This window comes from Amblyomma americanum, chromosome 3, assembly GCF_052857255.1.
Source record: "Amblyomma americanum isolate KBUSLIRL-KWMA chromosome 3, ASM5285725v1, whole genome shotgun sequence".
NCBI classification, from domain to species: domain Eukaryota; kingdom Metazoa; phylum Arthropoda; class Arachnida; order Ixodida; family Ixodidae; genus Amblyomma; species Amblyomma americanum.
Window position 1 is genome coordinate 172,030,047 of NC_135499.1, and position 13,566 is coordinate 172,043,612.

The 13,566-nt window shown below is 41.4% G+C and overlaps 1 protein-coding gene across 1 annotated transcript; it reads right to left on the minus strand.

Annotated features, from left to right (window-relative positions):
* Positions 1–1,041: 1,041 nt before the first annotated feature.
* On the minus strand, positions 1,042–13,250 carry Idi (Isopentenyl-diphosphate delta isomerase). The gene is made up of 6 exons (XM_077658791.1): positions 13,025–13,250; positions 11,214–11,440; positions 9,928–10,020; positions 7,616–7,746; positions 4,152–4,335; positions 1,042–3,119 (listed from the first exon to the last, which is right to left on the minus strand). The coding sequence occupies exons 1-6, from the start codon at positions 13,042–13,044 to the stop codon at positions 2,971–2,973; spliced, it is 804 nt and encodes a 267-aa protein (XP_077514917.1). The 5' UTR covers positions 13,045–13,250; the 3' UTR covers positions 1,042–2,970.
* Positions 13,251–13,566: the final 316 nt, after the last annotated feature.

A 13,566-nucleotide genomic window follows, 5' to 3' on the forward strand; every position in this document is an offset into this window, starting at 1 on the left:
GTTGGTTTACGGTTCGATCCCCAACCGACGGCCGGCGTAACTTAAGACTAGTATCCATGCTATATTTCAAGCAGATTTGAATGCAATTAGATTCGCACTAGAAGCAGACAACATGAGCGCTGGTCGCAAAAAAAAAAAAAGCGGTCGTGTTGTCTGCTTTTGCACGAGATTTTTTTTTTTTCATGCCAATCCTATAAATTACGAATTACGCTTTTAGAAAGTGATAAAAATGAACGTTCCAGAGATACCAGTTACAGTCTTCTACGTGCACTTCAATTTGTCATGACTGTTTCGCATGCGGGCACTTTCGGCGAGTTCCGAAATTTTCACTCAGGACCTGCCAGCAGGAAACTTGAGAAAGCAGCCCTTAAAAGAATTCTGCATTAAAGTCATTTATGTGACCTTGCATACTTGCATACCTTGCAAAATTGCATACATAAAAACGATGTGACATTCTGTAGCTCTTTAACGACTGGTGCCTCACTGGGGCCAGGGACAAGCACGGACAATCCGGTATGTCCTATTACAGGCGGCAAAGTCTTGAGCAATTGCACTTACTCACAAGCGATGACAGACTTGAGTGGTTGGACATATTTACGCGCCATGATAACCAACCTGTCCTGAATCCGAGCTCCAATTGCCCACATGGAAGGGTAGTGCGAGCAAGACTTTGTTTGAATTGACAGTCTTTCTCAGCGTGTGCATGGCTGAGCAAGCTGCCAGGCTAGCTGGTAACGCATGTTTTGAAGAAGGAAGCCCGAAATACAGACGAAGGACAGAAGAGAGGACACACCTAGACGTTTACGAGCGCTCGTGAACTTTGTGTCCTCTCTTATGTCCCTCATCCGTATTTTGGGCTGCCTTCTTCAAAACATGCATGGCGAAGTTTTGCATAGATGATGGCAATGGACTGCACTTGTTTAACTAAAACGCTCAAACCTGGTCAGGGCATCAAGCCAGAGCTGCTTTCTCTATCACGTTACTGTTTCAGTCCCATGATGACACACTTCTCTCAAATTAATTGGAATGAGAAGCCGAAAATTGTAAACAACTTTTTATTTTATCAAACACGAACATCTAAACCATGCTTCCAGTTAATACACCACTTTAACTAACAGACATCCACCTGTTGTTGTCACTAAATAAACAAAGTTTGCTTTCCAGTAATCTGCAGAGGTTTAGTGCTTGCCACAAAGCCCGCAACGCTTGTTACGTGCATCTCACCATGAGTACAGTAAAGGTTTCTTTGGTTAGAGGATATGTTGAGTTGCAGATGCTGCTGCTGAGACAGGTTAACCTACAAATGAGTCAATCAAAAAATTGAAACACTGCTGTCATGCAAACAATACAGGTCATGCTAACAAGCACTGCATTTCTGTCAAATGTTTCAGTAGCAACAAATTCAAAAGTGCAAGAAGTCAAACAGCTCCGCGAGAGCTCACTGATGAGGTGAGCAATGCACTGTCGTCACAACAATGCAACTGGCAACTTGTCAATGGGCCCGTTTGATTGCAATACAAGGATGGTTAGACAGGGGGGCAAGAAGTAATCTCATGCTGAGGCAGCAGGGCAAACGTGTCCAGCACTGTTATGCTGAGACAGCATAGGTCCTACGTATGCCGGTGACAGAGACAGAATGCCAACTAATGTCTAAAACAATCGAAAGAACAACCAAAATATGGTAGGCCTATTCGTAATCTATTTGATAACTTTGGCTTTTATCTTATGTAAATATTCAATTGTTAGCCACTGAAATAAAAACTCTGATCTATCGAATGAATGCCTAAGTGTACAGAACAAACTTTTCTGCACATAAGTTTAACTAAATACAGTTACACTCATCACAGTAAGAAAAAATACGCCATACAAGCTTAATCAGTTATTCATATACAGTGTGTTGTATGTTTAAGCATACCGTTACAAGTATTTTAAGTTAAGCTGTAGAAGTCTGAATGCATAAAAAAACTCTTCAACCAGTGTATTCTTTTCTAACATTTATGGCTATGGATGCCATCTTCCTTGAATGAAGAAGTGAAGGCCGACGTGAATTATAATCGCGATTTGGATCTAGTAGCTACAAATACATCAAAACATACTTTGCCAATTATGATAAAAAAAGGGCTGTTTAAAAAGAAAATATATGGAAGAATATAAGTGAAGCAAATTAAGTGTATAAAATATCTTATTCTGAAGTTTGCCTTCCATAACGAAAGAAATATAAGGGCTGTTTTCAGCCTGCTCCTTCTAGCATTTGCTGACTGGCTGAGAGCAGGCATGAATTTGATTTCACATTCACACTGTGAAGCTGCGGATAGAACCCAGACAGCACACAGTCAGTCGGATTGTCTGCTGAAGCATGCTACAAAACCATCGCTTTTCTCCAAATAAAACAGGCTTGCTACAAAAATTGCGGATAGCATTCTGAAAACATCAGCTTCAAGGAGCTTTTTAAGCAGCTACGATACGTGAGACCAATGGTTAGATAGTTTAGCCTTCCTGTACTACCATGCCAGATGGAAATGGGAACTAAAAAAATAATGCATAGAATGTCTCAAGCGTTAAGCATTACTTGTATTTGCGATGCAACATCAATGCTTAATCAGTTGCTTAACATAGACATGGCTTGAACCTTCACATCAAAACAGAAACCAAAACATCTGTCTATGTGAGTGATGCACAACTACATAATCTGCAATGTGGTTCACACACCGTTTGTATTTCATTCAAACCTGATAGCATGTTACAAAGGAAGGTCACCTCTCAGTGAATTTTTGACTGCTTAAGCAATGTACGGGAACAGAAGTACTGTTTCGCCACTTGGAAAATGTCACTTAGAATAAACTTTCTAAAAAAAGATAAACAAGTAAAAACAGGTGTAACAGTCAAAAAATAACAGGTCAGTGTGAGGTATCAAGAGGTGAAAAAAAAGAAACTTTCACAAGGAGGGATTAATTAGGCATACATAGACCACTAGGAGGAGTTTGCAGTCAAACGATGGATGGTTGCATGGTCCTCGAGCTTCTTGAGGTCATGTAGGTTGTCCCACCAGTCAAAAAGAAAGTTTTCTACAACAAGCTTGAACCACGGTGTTATCACTCGCCCTTGCATTTCAAGTGAGGCTGAAGAAAAAAGAAAGAGTAACAAATTGCAACCACATTACCAATCAAGTACAAAACAAGTGTCAATGCAACAGCTCCATTTGCATTTCAATGACGTGATTCATTACATCACCATTTGCTTACCACTCAGTGTGACTAAGATATTAAAGTATGACAAAGCTGGTGTCAGGATTTCACTGTGAATAAAATTACGGGGCTGCTTAAGTCACCTTAAGAGGGCACTGCGATAGTGGTGTGTTCTGGATCCATTGCGCACAGAAGGAGGTTGATGAAGATGACATCTAAAGCACAGTGTGAGAAACTGGCAGTTAAATATGTGGGATGTTCGGCTGTGGCGATGGCATAGTGGTCTAATGCAGTGGCCAGCGAAGCTCATCTCTTTGCACCGCCATGGGTTCAAAATTCCCTCGCGGCTATAAAGTGCCCTCTCCGGCAGCGATGTTGATATTGTTGCAGCCTCCCAGCACCTCCGCTGATGACGAATTTTGAAATCTGGCGCCATCATGAGATTGTTCCTTTGACATCACATGATCTTGATGACATTACAACTCTCTAAACCAATCACTAAATTTTGTGACAGAGAATGCCAGCATTTTGCCTCAATGACAGCTTAAATGCTATTGCGTCATAAGAAACAATTCAGTGAGCAAATAAATCAGAAAAACATTTAAAAAATTAGACAAACAAACTTTCATGAAACAAACAGCATCAACACATAATCTCTTTTATCTTGCCACACTCCTCCTAAAGCTCAAATTACTAGGACAGCAGATATGATGCATCACTTTACCACAACATGCAACTATAGTGTGTTAATGAATGCTTCATACCGCTTGACAACTTCGCTCAAATGAACTTAACTCCCTTACCAGTAGTGCAATGATCGCTAGACGTTTCTCAAATTATTCAATGTAGAATACAATACACATGCAACGCTATTATTTTTAAGCCCAAGGGGAACTGTGTACATTTTAAACCATATCGTTACATGCAGAATGAGAAACTCAGAAATGTGCCAAACAGTATGCTCACATATAAAAGGCAGGATGTCCTTTCTAGATATGTAAAGGGACTCCTTCACTTCATTGGGGTTAGGCTTGACGGTTACATCCTTGTGTACAAAGAGGATGTAGTCGATTTCGTTTTCACCCCATGTGGAATCCGACGAAGCCTTGTACAGGATGCGCGTCAGGTAGTGTATATCCTCTACTGGGACCTTGAAGGAGAATGAAGCCCATCACGTCAACTGCCAGTAATAGGCACAGGTTTGCAAGTGCCACTGAGAGAGAAATAAGTAGTGCAAGCACAGTTCGTAGAGGGGCAGAAAAAGAAACAGAAAACTACAGTTTTCTGATATTGTACAGAGGTTGAGAAAGTGGCTGTCCCTCAGAATGCGCAACCACTTATGCACTCTTTGAATTAACTAATGGGTGGCATCGTGTAAGCAAAGCTTATTTGGTAGCTTAAACACAAAAGTCAAGAAGCTTGTTATACATGTTTAGCTAACAGCACCAATATTGCAACAAGAATCAGCTTTAGAATACTGTGGATGCATTCCAGCCATAAAGGCATTCTAAGAGAAATACCAACTCCAGAATAACTATGTATTCAAATAAACATGAAGAAAGAAAACCAAACGAAATCTATATGTCTATGTGCTCATTAACATACCTATCTAGTCTATTCAAAGCAGTCACTATATTCTTATGCCCTCAATAACCTTGAACAAAAAAATGACAGCCGATTCGCATAGTTAGGCCAAATGCGTATGTGTGCGCTAGAAGGGGGGGTTTTGAAATTTTTGCATCATTAAACAGTGCCACGCTATGGTGTTTGTCATGGTGTGTCTTCTTTGTCACAGGTGAGACACCTGCTTTATAAAGCAGGTGACTCACCTGGCACCCAGAGTATATGACCTTGTGACGACATCACAATCTGCTGTGTGCATGTATGTGCGTGCAGTGTCTGTGAAAGAACCCAACAGTGAACAGAACCAAGGAGCATAGGGGAATGTTTATATGTTTTTTTATTTGTAGTGTTGATCAGTGCAAGATTAATAGCGTAATTATTTTATCGCTGAAAGATAACTGACTAGAAAGCAGAAGAAAAATAAAAAACAACCACCAGCTGCTGGCTGGATCCAAAGCCACGACCTCTGAATTTCGCGTTTGCTGCTCTACCAAATGAGTTATGGCAGTGGATGTCCAATCTTCTGCTTTTGGGGGTATTTTTGCTGCGAGTAACCTAACCTTGAGAGTGTTCACCAGTGCCAGCCTGATCCATAGAAGGCGAACAGAGTATGTTCTGCATCACCATGAGTGTCAGATGGCATGTGATCGAATGATGAGGGCCGAAACTGCACGAGAACCCTTTTACGCTACCTATGGCATCAAGACTGCCAGAACCAAAGCCCTTGTTCTGCTGTTAAGCGTGTGTGCATGCGTACACACATGCACACACGTGGGCAGGATCAGGTGGGCCACATGCCTAAGGCAGGCTTCAGAGACACACACACTAGATAAATGCAGGGAATGGAAACTATAAATGCAAGCACACTAAAAAAAGAAGAGATGAGAGAGGCATTACTGCACACATGGACAGGCTAACATTTCTGTAAAAAGTGAAGTAAAAAAAAAAATCTGACCTATGAAAAGTAGACAGAGTCAGTGTACGTACTATATAATGCTTCAGTTCCAATTTACCTTACATGTCACCACTGTTTGTTCAAATATAGAGAAAGGTTGAGTGATCTCTCCTGTGCAAGACGTGGAAGCAAGAGAAAGTGACTGCAGCGTGTTATTGTCTTTTGTGCACCATTTTCCAATAGCCACTACAAAAGTGAAAAAAATGTAAGAAAACTGACACAGCTCCTTTATCTGCTATGTCATCTGTTGGATGGCTCCCTAGTGAAGAAGTGTCAGCTTTAAAGAAAATAATTCTCTGAACCTTGTAATTCTTGAGTGCCATTTTAAAGAGACAGGCTTCTTTAGGTGCCATCAATGCAGCTTGGCACAGTCAAGACCATCACATAATATCTCTCAAGGTGATGAGCTTGCACTGACTTGAAATCGTCGTGACCACAGATTATCAAGTCATAAGAACTTTGATGTAGCAGAAAACTGCCTTTATATGTGTAAGAAAACGTTAGCATTTAATTAATTAGCAACTACACATGCTGAAAGCATATTTAAAAGCTTTTTTCATGACGAACTCATTTAAATACTTAAGTATCACACTCCAGTGAAGCGCCAAGGCCACAAACTTGAAGGGAGGATGTGGTAAATAAAACGGCTCATCTGGTTAATTTTTTTTCATGATCCTAGGCTTGTCATTTCGCGACGGGACAATGTAATATGCAGCAGAAATTTAGAAAGTGAGATTTCTTTTATTTCTGGTCATTGAAAACTGTGGCAAATCACATTTCTGATGGTACCGGCGCATCGTGGATTCTACCGCTTTCTGACGATGTGGCACCACCACCTTATTATCACCCGTGAATAGAAGAGTTAACAGCTTTCACTGGTTGCAATGCCGTATTTCTCTGACAAAAAGCAAATGAGGCGGTAAACAATGCATAAGACAGAATAAACTTTAAGGTTGATTTTCTCAGCTTTCACCTTTTCTGTGATTGTTATCACTAATCCCTTAGGCGTTTTGCAACAAATGAGTGTAGAATGATACTGGTCTAACCGAATGAATCTTGAGATGTTGAGGAGTGAAATAAAGCCCTCAAGCTTTCTATGTAAACGTGCAATAGTTTTTCAATATTACTTTCGTAAGAAAAGCTTTCATGTAGATATGCATGCTGGAGTTTTAACTTTCATTTTTATGAGTACTGGGCATCTAAAAAAAGAACTAATTGCTTTACTGCACAGAACAGAGCTTTGTGACCATGCTGACATAAAAAACTTGTGCACTTTTTCTTAACTGTTTACTGCACCAGGGATAGGTTACGAGGGTGTTTACTGTAAACATTGAGCAACTATATATAGCTAGTTTAAAAAAGAGATTAAAGAAATCTGATGAACCAAACAGGTGTGTTTTCAATTCCTACTCTGCTAGATACACAGCATAATATGCTGGGCACTGAACATATGCACAAAAAAGAAAATAGCACTCATGACCACAGAACAATATAGTACACGGGAGTGAGGTTCAGTCCCTGGCATAGCGCTACAGTGTCACAAACAATTTGGCTGACGTGACACCCAGAAACAATTAAAACATGTCTGGTGACCTGTCCTGCTATCACTTCCAGAGCAAAGCATAGGCTAGGGAGCTTGCAATCGAAGTTGCCAGATGCTGCTGCCATTGCCCACAACTTTATTGGCGCCTCTTTTTCAAGCAGCTTTATATGGACGTCTACTTATCCTCACGGTCAATGAGGAGTTTCCGTTTTCTCTGCTCTGTGGCCATGAGCAGCAAAAATGACAGTAAACAGCAGCGCAAGCCCATTACATGCAGCATATGGTAGGAGATGAGGAGCAGGACCACACCTCTCTGGGATCAATTCCAAGCTCAATGAACAGTCTCCGCTGAGCTGCCTTCCTCGCACCCAGGGCATTTGTCTCTTCCAACTCATCAGGAACGTACAGAGGGTGGCTGCAGCAGGTGTTCGTGAAGCGGCCTGCACACACGGCAACAACAGGGTCACTATGCAGTCAGTGCTTCACCTCCACTCAAGAGTTAAGCTCTGTCACACTCACCAATGTTTTCAACAATATCTGTTTGAGAATGGCACCTAAGTGGTTGCAATCAAATGCGGTTCATTTTTCTATGCACCGAAAAAGCACAAATTACCGGAAGCCAATTCTTTTCTTGTAGTTCACCTCATGCATATTTCTCTGCAGTTTACCAACAAAATATTCAGTTCACAAATTTTATTCTAATCAATGCAATCATTCCTATTGGTATCTCAGTGTAGCATTTATGCAGGCTCCCAAGTGAAGATGCGGCTGCACCAGTCTTGTAGCTCTATTTGAGTCACAGTCAGGTTGCAACACTTGCTGCTTCTCAACATTAGAACAACTAGGCCTTATACGATATGCAATTTACTTAAGGGGTTCATAATGCATGCCACTCTTGAATATTTTTCAAAGCCTTATGAAACAACACATTGCGTGGTGCAAACGTAGTGTAGTACCTGATTACTTCAACTTCTTGGATGAATTTAGCACTCACCATGATAAAATCAAACTGTATCAAATCTACCACTCAGTATGCTAGACAAAAAGCCTGCACATTTTTAGCAAAACTGTTACAAGATATGAGTTCATAGTTTTGACACAAAAAAGAACAGGTTACAAGTACCAAAGGGTGCTTTTCAAAGTTGTTTCTCAAGTTGATTCAAGGTGCTGACCACTCGATGGTGTGACAAAGTGTTACAAATCTGCCTTTCGTTGATGCTGAACTTCCATGATACCTATACTATATGGTGCAACAAGCAGACGTTTGTTTTCAGCTTTTAAATTACAACAGTCACCGTTATGAACGAATGGCCAGGATCGTATTTCTTAGCATTGCGAATCTGGGATTTCATTGCACTCTATACTAAACAACTGTTTAAATGATGATGATAGTGAATTTTTATGGCACAAAGGCATCTGCGGCCTATGAGCACCACGGCACAAGGTATTTTTCGTTTGCTCAAGGATTTGCTCAAGGTTTGCTCGTTTGCTCAAGCATTTCACCCTGATTAAGCCAAGCACCAGGCCAAGGGAAGCTTGCATCCATTGTATCACCGGTGGATACCCGGCGGCACTGGGGATCGAGCCTCGCACGTCCCGCATGCGGGGCAGATCCTCAACCACTAGGCCACCGCTGCGGTATGACTATTTAAATGTTTGCACAAATATTTTTTCTTAAGAAGTTTTACTCATGCTAGTATCTCACACGAGGATAACATCTTATGATCCACTTTCCCCAATGCAAAATTTTTTCAAGTTAGATCAGTGGTTTCTGTGGCGAAAAGGAAAAAAAGATGTACTTAAGGAATATCTTCAGGCAAAGTGAGCTAGTAGCAGAGCCAGCTTTCAAACTGTTATGAGATGTGAAACGTCAGGCAACCTGTCTCTCTTACGCATTCCTCTTTTTCCCAAATGATTAAACGTTCTGTTGAGGCACTAAAAACGCAATACTCCTGCTGATTGCAGATGAAGTAAAAGAAGATTCTACTGCCAAATCTTGCTTCAAGTAAAACTGGTCATTAAGTGTAGTTTCCGAGTGAGGCCAGAACAATGGACAAAACAATCACTTGAGGAAAAAAGTAGAGGAATTTAAAATTTAATCCAGGTCTTGATTTGAGTCAGCTGGTTTACAGCATCAGTACGCACCATGAAAGCAGTATAATATCTGCACAGCAACACAGTTACATACACGCAGAAAAAGGCAAACATGAGACTGACCTTCACCAGGAGAAAGCACTTGACCAGTTAGATTGGTTTATAAGCCTGTTCCCAAACCTTAGCTGTTGTTTTCTACTCGTTTTAATGATTTGCAAAATAGAAATGAGCAAAAAAAGAAAGACATTCGACACAGGTCTGTCCAGAGGCCTAAGTTGGATATTTTCACCTCCGAAGGTATGCTGCATTGAGACTCCAAAATCACTTTGCTTAACAGGGGTTCTTCAATGTGCACCAAACTTTCAACACACAGGGACCTTCGTAGTCTACATCTATCGAAATGTGGCTAATGCAGCTGGATACTGAGCCTGTGGCTTGCATGCAGCAGCATGATGATAGCCACTAAGCCACTGCAGCAGATAAGAACAGTTCCTAGCACTGCAGCGCGACTGTGTATATGAACTTACCTGGAAATGTGATTTTTGCATCGGACCGCTGCTGCAGTAGTAACTCATTCTTGGAGTTGAAAAGAAATACGCTGAAGGCTCTGTGCAGAACGCCTGTAGTAAAGGAATGAATGAATTCACTGTCACCAGTAAGTTAGCACGACTGCCGACTTCATGGCAAACGAGAAAAATAAAGTAACGCTATGAAAATGGTATATGGGGTTCAATATCCCAAAGATGCACATGGGCTTTGAGAGGGCAGCTAATTTTGACCAACTCGGGTTCTTTAACGTCCACAAACATAGGACAGCACAGAGGTGTTTTTGCATTTCACCCCCGTTTAAATGTGGCTACCGTGGCCGGAATTTGATCTCGCGGCCTCGGGCTCAGCAGCTGGACACCACAGCCACTGAACCATTGAGGCAGATGACAAGAAAAAGAAAAAAGAAAAAAGATTTCAGTTTCAATTAAAAATTACAAAGCAGAAAAATGGAGTAAGCTGAATATTCAAAGCCTGACATCAAAGTAGGTAACAACAGTATCAACATAGTTTCACAAACATATACACTGAACTGCAAATTCCCTTTCGAATAGGAAAGGGGTTTGAGGCTCCAAGAATAATGAGTCACCCCAGAATTCTTAAAGCAAATTTCATTGTGCACTTCCCCTTGGTTCAAAGAAAGGTGAGTTCACCGTTCACCATGTGGCTTTTGCATGTTGTAGTATCTATTCGGCTGAATCAACCAACATAAAAAAGTAACAAAAAAAGACAGCTTTCCAAATTTACATGCTTGAACTGGTCATAGGCACAAAACACGTGAAATTCCATTGTGATCTAACATATAACAATGCATGCATTTATCACTGCCTTAGCTACCGAAAGGCAGCTGGCAGTACAATATGAATAAAATAAATTTTAGAAATCCTAGGCTAGCCATTATAGCACAAATAGTTATGATAGAGGATATACTACATATTTATTCTAGCATGCCTCATTTTTGCAACATTAATGTTTTTCTTGCACACAGCCCATAGGTGATGCCTACTTTTGTTCACTTATTGCCTATTTCAAATTAATCATTCTCTAACTAGTTTTTTTTTCTGTGATGCACTACTTCAGAAATGCTTAAGATTCCATGGTAAGTAGCAAACGGTTGCTCATCTTCATGGCTTTGATTTGCATTAGCTCTCCAAGAAATACATATGCCCTGTTGGAAACGCATTACGCAGGGAGAATTAACCTCCGTAGCTTACATATCAGTGTGGACTCAACGAACACATATGAACAAAAATTTAAACAGCCTTACCTTTGTTAATGTTCTCCATAAGATGGCAGTCCTTCTTGCTGCATGAGCCAAGTGCACGGTCCTGCTCATCGACTAGAATGCACTGTTCTTCCAGCAGCTGAACTTGAGTGGGATCAAACTGCTCCAAGTTGACTGCTTTGCTGGCAGGCTTGGTGGTGGCGAGACGTGCAGGGTTCATCGCAGCCATGCCCTTCTTCAGGACGCCTCCCTGAGGCAATATCACCTTCCTGCAAGAGAGGAGTGCAACCACAACCGACAAAACCAAGGGCTGAGTGCACGTGCAATAGTAACAGACCCAACTTGAAAAAAGAGCGGTTGGCCTTTCCAGTCACTAAAATTTTTCCTTCTGTTGCTTTCTTCTCTTTTTTTTTTTGCACGTGCGAATGCAGCTGTTTCTGTCGTTTCACGAACCAACACATTACACGTGCACGACAATGTATTCCCCTGCAGTCAACTAGAAAGCAATCAAATACGTACTCTGGCATATGATATGCTTTTTACTTCTTTTTATTAGTATGTTTTTATGAAAGTGACATGGGCCACATGCTTAATACCAGCACAGTCATAAATTCAAGGGACAGAGTTACATGATGTCAAATAAAATAAGTTGGAAGAATAACAGCAGCCCAGATGCTCTGCTAAAATACAGCAAAACAGCCTCACCAACTTCCCGAGAGCACACACGCTCAGTTTCCTGCACTAAAAACTGTGCTGCACTGGAAGCACAATTCACATGCACGCCAGTTTACCGTACCACGAGAGTAACATGAGAACCAGACAACAATTTTTGACGTCACTGTCCGTGCTTAAAATTTCCGCTAAGATGCAGTGTCTATCCCTGTTAATTTCAAAAATAAAACATACAACAAATGGGTACAGGTAGTACACTAACTGTACGTTTCGTGAAACATATGCCGCTAGGCCTTATTTATGAATCAAATCCTATCCTATGGCTAGTAACGAGCGTCTGCAACTGGTCCTTTGCCATACCGCCTACCAGCAGCAAGTGAACAGCTAGGAGCAGCCGCAAAGTGCTCACAACAAAAGAGCACGCCAGTTGAGGTCACATGTGGCCTCAACTGACCTCAAGAGGAAAAGCTTGCAAGCTTTCCTTCTTGGACAGCTTTTCCTCTTGCTGCAGTTCGACACATCCTCGTCGAAGACAAACAGACATTTGTCTGACGTTGAAAGAGGATGCTTTCCTGAGAGCCGAGGAACTTCCTTGTCAGACGATTATTAATGGAATACGGAATGCTTTGCAAGCGAGGGGTAGAAGTGAAGTTTGCCTACGGTACTTTGCGAATACCGTGTCTCTGCAATGAAAACACAAACACAAAACAAACAGGCGGTGACCGCCTACGAAGAAGCTTGCAAACCATGAACGTGATTGCAAGCATACAGATCGTGAAGAGCCAAACAAAAAAAAAAAATCGAACAAGCGTGAGCCGGTGCGGTGCGTCGAACGCGGCCGCTCTATCTTGCTGTGGAAACTTTGCTTTTCATTTCTCCTTTAAAATACCCTACAAAACCACCTAACACGCCTCCGGCTGTGGGAGCCGATCGTACGATTCGGCTGTTCGAGTTTTTTATTCATGCTCTAAAATATGTAGGAAAGTAACTATCCATCCACCTCGTTATTAAAACGTCGGACTGCAGGTTACCACTCTCCCGAGGAGTGACTGACGTTTAATGTTGAAACAAATGTCACAAAATCATGCTATCCAACCACCGTGACTGCAGTTTTTCTTTCTTTCTCTCTCTCTATCAGGGAAGCAACTACAATTCAATCTCCACAGCCAGCGTCTACCTACCTCACCATATTTCGGATCATGCTGACGTTCGCAGTTGCAGCAGGTGCTCGGGGGACACAAAAAAAATTATTCGCAGTAATTGTTTACATTCTTGGAACACAAACTCTGCACGTTACAACCTCAGGTTCGATGACCACACACAGCACAGCAGCTTGTGCAACGCGAAACTAACACAGCAGCACGGACGAGCGCACGAGCAGAAATAAGCAAGGGGGAAAAAAAAAAAAGAGCGCTGCTAGATAAATTACACGCGCTTCCGCATCTCAGAACAGTTAACCTGTTCCTGTAATAAAAAAAATTCGTTTAATTAAGAGTTCAGAAATTAGAGAGAAAGTTACTACAGATCAGCCCAAATCAAGGAAATAAATTATTATTAATTATTAGAAAGAAAGTACGCCCTAAAGCAGCTGCATAACACAACAATCAACAAGGGTCCGAAATAAAATGTACTGCAGCGCCATCTCTTATTGTAATCTTCTTTCGTTGTCATGTTAATGATTGCTAACGTTTGCAAAAACCAGCAGCATGTAACATTCATGTAG